The sequence below is a fragment of the Sparus aurata genome, chromosome 3 (genome assembly GCF_900880675.1).
Source record: "Sparus aurata chromosome 3, fSpaAur1.1, whole genome shotgun sequence".
NCBI classification, from domain to species: domain Eukaryota; kingdom Metazoa; phylum Chordata; class Actinopteri; order Spariformes; family Sparidae; genus Sparus; species Sparus aurata.
Genome location: NC_044189.1, coordinates 20149555 through 20161693, shown reverse-complemented (window position 1 = coordinate 20161693; position 12139 = coordinate 20149555). Strand labels below are relative to the sequence as shown.

Here is a 12139-nt window from a genome sequence, read left to right as displayed (position 1 = left end):
GTGTGTGTTGTTTTGAGGACAAATCCTCAGACATGCACTGACACAAGCACACACAAAACTGAACAAGGAGGATTATGAAATTCAAAAAATCTTTCATGCTGCATCAAATGCATTCATGTTCATGGCACAATATCTCTATTTTAGAGTACCAATAATAATGACCGAAAAATGTGTCAACTGCATATTTCTTTGACAAATGTTTGCTTTTCATATTTTTCCTTTTTTATATAATGTAGTTGGTTTATTTATTTATTTTCCTTTTGTCCTTGTATTGATTTGCTCTGTATCTGTTCATTAAAGCTCAGGCCTGTAACAAAAGATAGAAAAAATGATTAAAATGGTAAAAATATAATCATGAAAGAACCTTAAAACAACATTACAGCTCTAACGTGTTAATTTCGGCATTAATAACTGGATCTAATTCTAACTAAAAATACAACACTTTCCTCAACTGTATTAAAATTTCTGGTTGAATTGAAATGAATCCTTTTACACGCGGTGCAGAAGAGCATCACCTTTATTAAACTGCAGCTCACCTTCATTAGTCAGCCATTATGTAGGCGGAGGTGAGAAGAAAGAGAATTTTTTTATTGGCAGACAAAAAGCTTTGTAGGAGCTTCACGAGCCGAGGCAGAGGTGAGCTAAATGATCAAAGATGAATGAAACTATTAAAATGTGGGCAGATCATATTATATTGTGTCTGTTTACATGAGCTACATTTCTGTGTCGTTTCATGTTGTGTTTTTATAAAAGAGTGAAGGTGCAGGGATGAGGGACACCTGGATAAACTCTGTAGCCGTGTGTCTTCTGCATCTTGTAGAACGGTTGGACTCGTACTGACCTCTTGAGGGGGACGTCGCCCGTCTGCTCGTCAACAAAGTCCTGCTTCAGCTCCTCGGGGACGTCGCTGTCGCTGTCGTAGTCTTGATACACGCTCTTCTCCAGCTCGTCTGACTCATACTGGAGAAACAGGCAGAAGTAAGATCAGATGGAAGTCACGGGAGAGAGAGGCCAGAGAGAGACAGCACGGATGAGTCGAGTAAAAGTGACAAAACTGAGTCAAAGTCTCAAGTGTTGGAAACTGATGCTGTGGTGAAACCGTGTCACTGTTGTTAATCAGATAACATGTTTCAATGAAAAGTCCATGAAGGTTTTAAAATAACAGGAAATACAAACGTGTTTTCTGTTTCGAGAGCTGCGACTGAATCTTGTGACATTTTACTGAAAAGAAAGTGTCACATCTGCATCTTCCAGCACCAGTGGGCGCATTCACCATGAAACGACTCGCTTCAGGAGGAGAATGAGAGATTGGTCAAAGCTCCTCTGGAAGACAATATTGTCTTTGTCCTTTACTTCAAGCTCAGGCAACACAGCAGCCATATAGAGAGGATTACAAGCTTCAGAGCGATGCAGGCTCGGGCTCCTGCATGCCTAATAGGTTAGATATGTTAGATGCAATATTGTGTTTCATGCTGAGCCTGAAAGGAAAATATACTGGCATAAAAAAGAGAGGGTGGTGTGTTGGGCCTCCTTTGTTATCTCTTCTTTCCATTCTTGAAGAGAAATACTGTTTCAGAAATAAACCTTGATGGAAAAATGGATTTGGGACTTTTCTTAGTCGGAGGAGGAGCACATGGGTACAACACCCACAGTACAGGACAATACTGTGTGCATCACTGTAACCCCGCTGTGGCTAGATGAACCTACAGAAGCTTTAAAAGGATACGTTGGTTTGACAGTGGTTGGTTGGTGTGACAATTTGTCAGAAACTTACAAGTAATTCAACAGAAGTTTTTCATTTCAACCCTCGACTCAAGGCCATGAAGTCAGAGTAGTTGGTGCAACAGGTCAGACCCAAAATCTCCTTGAGGACCGAGAGGACCCAGACTTTAGACAACCGGAGATGCTAACAGGACCTTGCTAACACACAAACTGGGACGTTTATAATCCTCCTCAAGACAAGATCCCCTGTTGGTGTGTTGCTCAGTGTCATGGTTCCCACAATGCCCATTATGTTCTCACTAATAGATTTTGTCAGGCAAGCCAAAGTGCTTTTTACAGGTGTTGGATAAGACAAGAGGCTCACACTGCCTCCCAAAATCAAGCTCGCCTCGTCTCTTCTTGGTCTGAAGATGAAGTTGCACTAAGTATACTGATTAATGTGCAGTGAAACCTGCTCTGGGAGACAGTTATAGAATAGAGATTGCTCCTCTCTGTCAATTATATATGGTGCTAAAGTGGCAGGCCGAGCTGTTTGACTGGACTACATAGACTGGCTGTGAAAGTGAACGGCAGCAAACGTTTCTTTTAAGGTCAACTGCTGCCTTTTACATTTAACTCCTAACAGAGGAGAAAATGTGACTCTAAGAAATAAAAAAAATATTACAACTCTGGAGCGATGGTTATAAATACTCCACAGAAAGAGCATGCTGAAAAAAAAGACTACATGAATATGAAGCTGTGTATCACACACATCTCTCCTCTCAGGTCATCACTCATCCTGTTGCTTGATCTACACACAGCTTACATCTGCCATTTAACAGTTTATAATGCACGTCAGACAATGTGTCAAACTGCTATAATAATCATTTATGGTTCTGCACCGCTGGTCCTACAAGCTGTTACGGCCCTGGTGAGGCTCCTGTAACCCCATTAATGACCCACAGTTATAATGTCTCAATCCATCAACTCGTTTGGTGACAGCAGGCGACATGTAGCCCGGTAAATTAGAAGTACTTGTGCACAATGATGACATGATCTGTACACAGTCCACATAACATTACGTTGTATGTGATGAACAACAGTAAATCAACACAAATCCCTCTGTGCTTGAGCTTTCATATGTTTCTGCAGCTGTTTAAAGGGATATTCCGGGGCATCTAACCTCCGCTAGCTTAGCTGGATTTCTACTGAAAAGCTGACTAAATTTACCACTCTTCTGCAGCAGCTTCCTGTTGACGGGAAGTCCCGACGAGTCGATTACCGAGTGCAGTAGAGTTCCGCGGCTCATGGATGAAAATGTATGATTATGACTCCATGGAAAAGCAATCAAAGTTCATATGTGTCTTACCTGCCAGTTTATAACAGTTATTATAGAGAGCGGACAGGGAAAAGAACGGAATTGAGCATTTCTAACCGCACTCGGTAATCGTTGCGTCGGGACTTCCCCGACCCGGAAGCTGATGGAGGAGAGTTGAAATCTGTTTTTAGCTTCACAATAGAAATCCAGCTAAGCTAGCGGAGGTTAGATGCCCCGGACTATGTGCTGAGACCCTATTTGTACTGTTGCTGAAGTTTGGTGCTGTTCTGAGCATTATTTGTGGCTTTTTGGTGGCGGTTTATATTTGGATCCATTTACTGCAGTGTATTGTTGTCGTGCGGTTGTTTCTGAGGATGATAAAACTCCGTAAATTAGCGGTCTGCTAACTTGATCTCTGGAGAGGGAGTCTAACACAGTTTCACGGTGATTTAGACCATGGATTAAACTTACATCGGAATATCCCTTTAAGTGACTGGGCAGCACACATCCAACACTTCAACATCTCACCATCTCACACTAACACCAGTATAAAACTAGTTTTTTAGCAGTAATCAATCAGAAGCATGTTTCCTGTCTCTTACCCCGTTAGACGCCAGCACGTCCTCCGTTTCCTCCTCTCTGTGCTCGGCGGGCATCTCAAAGGGGTTTCCCTCCTGAAGGTACTGCTGGAACAGAGACAGCTGCTCCTGAGCCGGGCCGCTGGAGGACGCGGCCTGTCTGCTCGGGGAAACGGACGGAGAACGACACTGACCCATGAACTTAAACTCCTGGATCAGAGAAGATGGGAACAAAAAGTTGCACATTATTAATGGCCGCACTTGCAAATTAGCGATCGTGAATGAGGCAGAAAAAATTTTTTGCTTTTGGCTTAAAGTCAACAAATACAAGCAAACTGTTAATTTTTCTACTTGTTCCCTTTCAGGCCAGTGACCTTCAACAACGAGCTGTCCTTGAGTTTGTAAATGTGACGCTGTATCAAACCACCCTACATATTTTATTATTTATTGGAACATTTTCCAAGTTCATTACCAGAAAACACTTGAGATGGATCCTTCGTGCACTGTGATGAACAGACTGACAGACAACGACGCTGACAGGAGACGGACTCAGCAATCAAAATGCGAGCACGACTAACAATTCAGAACACAACAACATGATTACAATTCCAAAGCGGCAAGAACTGTATTGCTCTGATATCAGCACATTCTAACCCATTTTCAACACAGTGGGAATTGATGGGTTAGAGACCCAAATAACCAACGTCTCAGCTGGATATCTGAGTAAGCTTTGTGTTTTTCTGTTATTACATGTTTTTACAGGCCTGTATGTGCAGCGCCTATTTACCATCGAGTAATGCAGACCTACAAACTTCTGATGGCAGCAGGTTTTATCATGAAGATTCTCTGGCATGTGTGTTTGCTGCAAAATGTTTCCAAGCATGAAGGGAAAAACAAGACGTGTTTATCTTTTCTCCATTAATCTTTCTGACATTTCTTTCTTTCCATTTATCATTTCTGCCTCTAGGTGAACTGAGCATGAACATGTGGTGAGCACACTGATCTTCCTCTGAGCTGCTGAAGTACACATCCCAGGAATACCTACAATAATTTGGCTTGGATTTGCTGTATATCATCTATTTTAGGTTGTGATGTTCAAGGGTTTTATTTTTAACTGCTGCTCATCCGTGTGTGAAATACAATCCTCAAACATAGACGCCACGCGGGAAAAGAGCCGTGTTATCTTCTTCTGTGTTATATAACTTTCTATGAGCTTCCCTCCTCTCATGTTGATACGCAGGCTTGCACACAAACACTCCCACACTCACACACACAGACATCATTGATCAGGATTGCCTGCGCTTCATATCCTTATGCAAATGTCGAGGTGGCGGGGGTGGGTAATGAGTGACAGTGTAGAATAAATGAATGCTGGGGTGCTTCGCTCTCTCTCCTCAGTGATGTGGCTCTTACTCACATGGAGCTGGGCGATGTTAAAGTTAGACTTCACCGGGCACAGCTCCCATGTCTCGTTTTCTAGAAACATCCTCAGCTCTTCCAGTCGGGCCCTGAGAGGTTGAGAGGAGATGAAAGGGAATGGGGGATGACAGAGAAGAGCAAAGAGTCAGAACCAAGAACATGAGTCCATTCCTGACCCGGTGCCATTTCATATATTCAGCATCTCCTGTGTTCTGAGAGCCCTGATGAAATGTGCTGCAAAGGTCACTGATGCACAGCGAAAAGGAAGAAGTGTCTTTGTGGTGTGAGCGTGAGATGGATCACAGCTCGCGACAGACACCCTGGTCATAAACTGGGCCTTTCTGTGTGAAACGTCCAGGATGTGTTGACATCAAACACTGTGCTACTTCTTCCTACTTGTCTCAAAAGGTGCTTGAAAAATGAGGAGTGACCGAATGTGAAACAACACTGAGACAGAGCAGTCCTGTGGTGCAGACATGAAGAAGGGACATTAAAGGCTGAGCTCACTGCTGAACATAAGGCTCAGTGAACTTTAGTCACGCAGTCCATACTGCATCATTTCTCTGGAGTTATGTTGCTCCAATGTGATGCATCAACAATTAAAGGGACATTAAAACTTTGAAAACATTTCAATCACTCAGAGACAATGAGCATTGATGGCACAGCTCTTAGATATTTATCATATCTGAACCCTGACAATGTCATTATGTCCTTCACACCCGCAGGCCAACAATACACCCACTGCGATGACTGAGTGTGTAACTGCTGGCAGATGACAGACAAAGTTCACTGATGGGTAATCTCTTTGGGAGTGACACCCGGGTGGGAAATGAATCAAACGTAATGTAAAGATAATGCAGGCTGGAAGCCTCCTGGCCAACAGAGTGGCTGTGTGTGTGTGTGTGTGTGTGTGTGTGTGTGTGTGTGTGTGTGTGTGTGTGTGTGTGTGTGTGTGTGCCTTCATTATGTTATCTGGTGTAAACCGCCTCCTCTCCTCTCTGTCTGCCACCTCCTACTCTCTCCTTCACTTCTGATATCAATCTCACACAGAGATCACCTTTAATCTCAGTATGTATCCCATCATGCCTCTGTGTCCCCCTCCTTTGCCACTTTGTGTCACAGGCACAAAGCTTGTCAGAACTGTGATATTTAAGAATCTTATCAAAGCTATCTGACAGGCAATCACAACAGTGATCAAGAGCAAATCACCTCAGATGACGTGTCTGTGTGAAAGCACATGAATACATATTCATGTGCTTGGCAGGGGGTTATGTAATCAAGAGGTGATGTGCTCCCAGTTCAGTGAGGGTTACAGCATAATTACATGTCTTCTCAAAGAGGGCTACGCTGTGATCAGGGTACAATCAAGACAGACGGTGGTTGTGAATATGTGCAAAAGTGTACATCAAGTGATGACAACCTGCTGTAAAGGACTCAGCTTCATCCAGCACATGTCAGATCCATGTATCCCACATGTCAGCCAAGTGAGTGAACAGAACTGACATCTAATCGTCACATGACCTGGGTGAAGATCCAGGGGCAACACAAACATTTTACCTGTGATAGTTTTTAAAGTAGTTGACACTCTGGCGCTTGATGGACTCCTGCAGGACCTCTGACTTACTGCCGCAGAACTCCTCACCCACCTGCATTAACCTGGAAGAACGAGCATCAGCCAATTAGGCAACTGAGCAAAGAATGTGTCTTGGCATTTGCTGCACAACATGGAAAAATAAACATAAATAAATATCAAAATTTCACAGCAAATAGATAAAAACTGCATGTACTGAAAACAAAATCAATGAACCGAGAATGTGTGTGTGTGTGTGTGTGTGTGTGTGTGTGTGTGTGTGTGTGTGTGTATATAATTTGAGTCAGTGAGTGAAGGACTGAGAGAGAGTGTACTGTGAGAAACGAGAGGTGAGTATGAGCCTGCATGTGAAAGTAGATCCACCTGAAAATGAGAGCAAGAAAAGACAAGAAGAAGAAGAAGAGAGATGGCAGCAGCAAAGATAATGAAGACCAATTAACGGCTGAGGATGAGCTGGGTCCTGCGGCGTACCTGCTGATGACATCCAGCACCACTATGAAATCGTCGTATTTGAAGTTAGACATGTCGGTGCCCAGGATGTAGGCCTTCACCTTCAGCTGGACATCCTGGAGAGAGAACGGTGAAGCAGAGGAGGATTGAGGAGGAGAAACTGTGACTGAGTTGAACAGGAAACTAAAAAAAGAAAAACTGGCAGAGGCGGAAGAGACATGCTCAGACTAGAGAAGCCAGTGATTAGCTGACTGGTCGATTTATGGATTACACTGTGCTCAGGTTTGACTGTTTTCTGAGTCTAACTTTAAGATTACGTTTAAACAGCAGGACAGGTACTTGTTAGGAACATCTCTGGCTCAGACGGACCAGACACAGACACACAGAATTCTTTCTGACCTGCCAGATCCGCGTCAGTCCGTGCTCGAGCTTCTTTTTCACGTAGCTGCGGTCCACCACCGACTCATCAGACTCTGCAGCTGCTGCTTCACCTACGAAGACAGACGGATTAAAATCTAACAAGAAGAGTGGAGACCAACAGGCTGATGTGCCCTTAATCCCATATATATCCCTATATATCAAGATAAGTGTATATTATATCCACTATTGTGATATGAAAACTATTTTTCACAGATTACAATGTTGAAATAGTTTTGGTATAATATTAATATTAGTGTCAGCCCTGATCATCCAGTATCACTCAGGCAGTAAACAAGACCTGATAAAATCAAACATTTTCTCCCTCTATTGTTTGACAATTACATTTCAGCATTAGAGAAATTATTAAATGAACCCATTTCTGATGCATGAGCTGACTGCATCCAAATATGTACCGACGTCAAATTAGACAATTCTTATGTTTGATGAGGGAGAAAATGAAAAGTATCAGTTTGATAATGTAACTTGTGATTCCTCAGGTGTATTTTAATATGAATCGGGGGATGTGGAGTAGCTGACATGCAGATTTAAAACACTGGGACGTGTCAGAGACCAGCGCTGTTGATTTGACCGTTTAGACAGGCTGAGTGTAGCTGGAGACTCTATGAGACTTTCTGCTCAGGCAGCGTCGGACACGAGTGCAGGTCAAAGACTGACAGCGACCAGGAACACAATACCACAATACTGGAAGCCACTTTAAAAGGTATTATGGTCCTGTTCATGGTCAGGCAGCCAGAAATGAAACCAACATCTCCAAGTGAACGTGGTTCCTCCTCTAACATCACCTCACCATCCTCTCTTCTGTTAGTTTGGTTTGTTTCTTGTCAGCGGACAGATAGAATAGCTCACAGCACAGAGGCAGCAGAGGCTGCAGAGGCTACAGAGGCTGTAAAGTCACAGCAGCTTCAACACTTTCCCTCGGCAGAAAATTGCTTCAATCAGTCTCAGGCTGCTCGCTCTGTTTGAAGTGAATCTCGAGGAAAGCCGGCAGCAGTGAGCCTGCAACTAAACTAGCAGGTGGCTTTCAATCCAATATTACATTCCTTCAAGGTATTGAGAAGAAAGATACGGTGACTCAGCTCGGTCACATATCACCTCACTGGTTAATCTTGGTTTGTCGTTTGTTATTTGGTTTAATATGTCGAGAAAACCCCTTTTTTAAACGTGCCACAATTCCATCATCAACAGCACCACCATGTAACTTTCTGCTGGAGGATTTGAGTTTCTTATCATCCATCATCTGTAACCATTTATTCTTGGAGGGTCGCAGGAGGCTTGAGTGTATCCACGCTAACATTAGGCGGGTGGCGGGGTACGCCAGTCCTGTGCCCAGGTCGCTAAGCAATCAAATTTAAATACCAAATTTGGTCGTTGGCATAAGACCTGAAGCATTAACCCAAAGCATTGGTATTCAGATCTGGGAATTAGCCTCAATAACTAACTATCTTTCTTTTAAAGTTACATAGTGTTGCTTTAAATATCTGTTTTTTGACATCTATATACTTCCTCCTTGTTTATTTTCCTACAGGACATCAAGAACATCTTGGATGTAAAAATTAAATTACCTGTTCCATGAAAAAAACACTGACTCTTGTATAACGTGATGTTAATTTTGTTTGAGTTCAGGAAATTCAATTATTTTGAATTTCTCCGCTCTACAAGGAGGCAAGCTGCCAGGGTCAGCTGCAGGGCAACTGTCCTCTGAGGGGTCCAGAGTCTCCAGGACTGTTAGAGGACTCGATGCTCGCAGAAAGACCTTAATCCTGCTGTCTCTGTAGGAAGAAAGGCCTTCCTACCTGATAACGACCTCAATCTTTACTGAACCACATTCACTGCAGCTACTTGCATTATACCCCAAATGTCAAGTCAAAGTTAGGGCTGAATATCAAAAACAAATCATTTACATTGATTATTTTGACAGATATTTCTAAATGAGTCACAATCTTAGTGAGTCAAAGTCATTTTCACTGAGAAAATATCTAAAAGTGATGAAAATGTCACTTTTCCTGCATTCTATATCAAACCAGCACGTTGTTCTCAAGTCTTAAGAATCATTTCTATTGACATGCTGGGACACATTGTACCTTTATCAAAGCACTGCAGCTGCTGCCATTTGGTTATTGCAATTTCAATAACATTCATGACAAACTGCCATGATCATAACACATAATCATGCCTTTGTAAGCAGGAGGAAAAACTGTGTCTGTATCGACAGAAGCCTGAGCTACAAAATGCTTCACTTCTGCTGCAGCATCTGTTATTATTCGAGTTCTTCTTCACTTCAGGTGAAAAGACATTCTCTTCGAGTATGAGACAAAAATGTATATTTACAGGCAAACAAATATGTCAAATTCATCAAATCACAGACAGGGGAACAGACTATTGATGAGAAAGACATTCGAGCAGCAAAAATTTCCAGGATTCAGTCTTCAGCACAAAACATAAATGTGTCACTGACAGAATCTTTGTGGATCTCGTTGTGTTTGAGATCACACACGCTGCCCGTCATTAACCACTAAACCAGATGATGGTTAGACACATTAGTCAGAGAAAACAAGAGAGGCGGGCATGAATCACGGGCAGTGTTTTTCTTATTTTGAAGCAGCGGGATGGTTGAAAAACCAAAAGTCTTGAACACACAAACACATAATTTAACTCAGCGCGTCTCAGACGTCCCTGAGCTGCAGTCAAAACAGAGTCATCGTACACAGAACCTGCTGGGCCAGACGTGTGTTTTATGAGCGTTAGACATTTTGTCTGTTTAAAAGCACGTAAACTATTTAAATATGCCACATTTTCAGGAAAATAAAATGATTTTCGATCACAAGACTGCATGGCAAATCTTTAAATTTTTGGACCTGACAAACGATGGCAGTGAGGGTGTTCTCAGAGTCGCACACCACGGAGCAAAAACACACCCATTAAAAAAAGTACAAACATAAATTGTGCTGCTCCCACACGCTGTGTACTGTATATCTAATTACATAAATAGATGAGAGAGAGAAACGAGAGCGAGCCGCACCAGCTGGTCAGAGTTTCCAAAACTTAAAACTTAAAAAGAAAAAGAAAAGAAAAAAGAAAAGGAACATCCACAACCCAAGACTGCTGCACTCGTGTTCAGTGGGGATCAGTGAACCTGGATCAATCAAAGCTCTGCTGGAAGCGTTGAGTCTGCGCAGGGATTACTTTATGGTGATGAAGACGAAAAGGGACAAAAAGAGAAGCTTTGAAAGCAGCGGGGTGTTCAGGTGTGACACAACTATACAGGAGGGTAATCCCGGGATTACACAACCAGATGTTTGAGCCAATATTTCTGGAGGAACTACAACCTGGATTCCCATAAAGTTGTGACGCTGTGTAAAACGTTAATAAAACAGAACCAACCTGAGTCCAATTAGCAATATCCTTTATACAATCATGTGTTTTACAGGGTGGTAAATCCTCATCCTATCCTCGCTCGCCAATGTCTGAACCATTCAAGGATGCTGCTTTCATGCCAGCCATGATTCTATCAGCTGGTACCAATGAACCCGTTTACCTGTAGAATGTTCCAAACAGGGTTTTTGAGCATTTTATAACTTTCCCGGTCTTTTGTTGCCTCTTTAAAACATTTGATAAATTGTCTTTGTTCCTCTACCCAGCTTTTTGGAATCAGGATTGCACACGACGCTCTTGACATATGAATCATCTTTCACAGCATGCTCACAACACACAGGCTCCTATCACTGCTTATCACAGTGCAGTTATATCGACTGTATTCTATACAGGTGAAAGATGGAACAGACAGAAGTGTCCGTGGGTTGCTACCTTCATGTATTATCAAATCTGTATTCAATTGCATTCTGAAAGGGCTACTACACCCATCTAAGTGGATCCAACACTGTTCAAAGAACGCAATAATAACTTTGACGGAACAGTTTGTTGACTTCAGCTAAACATTAAAGACAATCTCATCCATTCAGTGAGAGATCTGCACAGAGCCCGAGGGATACTGAAAGGAAACACCGGACCACCAGGACCACCAGGACCACCAGGACCACCAATACCACCAGGACCACAAGGACCACCAAGACCACCAATACCACCAATACCACCAGGACCACCAGGACCACCAGGACCACCAGGACCACCAGGACCATCAGGACCACCAGGACCACAAGGACCACCAATACCACCAGGACCACCAGGACCACCTGGACCATTAGGACCACCAGGACCACCAGGATCACCAGGACCACCAATACCACCAATACCACCAATACCACCAGGACCACCAGGACCACCAATACCACCAGGACCATCAGGACCACCAATACCACCAGGACCACCAATACCACCAGGACTACGAGGACCACCAGGACCACCAATACCACCAGGACTACCAGGACCCCCAGGACCACCAATACCACCAGGACCACCAATACCACCAGGACCATCAGGACCACCAATACCACCAGGACCACCAATACCACCAGGACTACGAGGACCACCAGGACCACCAATACCACCAGGACTACCAGGACCCCCAGGACCACCAATACCACCAGGACCACCAATACCACCAGGACCATCAGGACCACCAGGACCACCAGGACCACCAGGACCACCAATACCACCAGGACCACCAATACCACCAGGACTACG

General features: G+C 43.4%; 1 protein-coding gene across 2 annotated transcripts in view; it reads right to left on the bottom strand.

Annotated features, from left to right (window-relative positions):
* Nucleotides 1–12139, bottom strand: part of vps50 (VPS50 subunit of EARP/GARPII complex) — a 99238-nt gene that overhangs the window by 34699 nt on the left and 52400 nt on the right. For both annotated transcript variants that reach the window (XM_030411202.1, XM_030411203.1), the window contains exons 14-19: nt 7457–7548; nt 7079–7173; nt 6574–6672; nt 5015–5105; nt 3622–3807; nt 842–960 (exon numbers count right to left, since the gene is read on the bottom strand). In XM_030411202.1, the coding sequence (XP_030267062.1) occupies nt 842–960; nt 3622–3807; nt 5015–5105; nt 6574–6672; nt 7079–7173; nt 7457–7548 (682 nt within the window). The remainder of the gene's footprint in view (nt 1–841; nt 961–3621; nt 3808–5014; nt 5106–6573; nt 6673–7078; nt 7174–7456; nt 7549–12139) is intronic.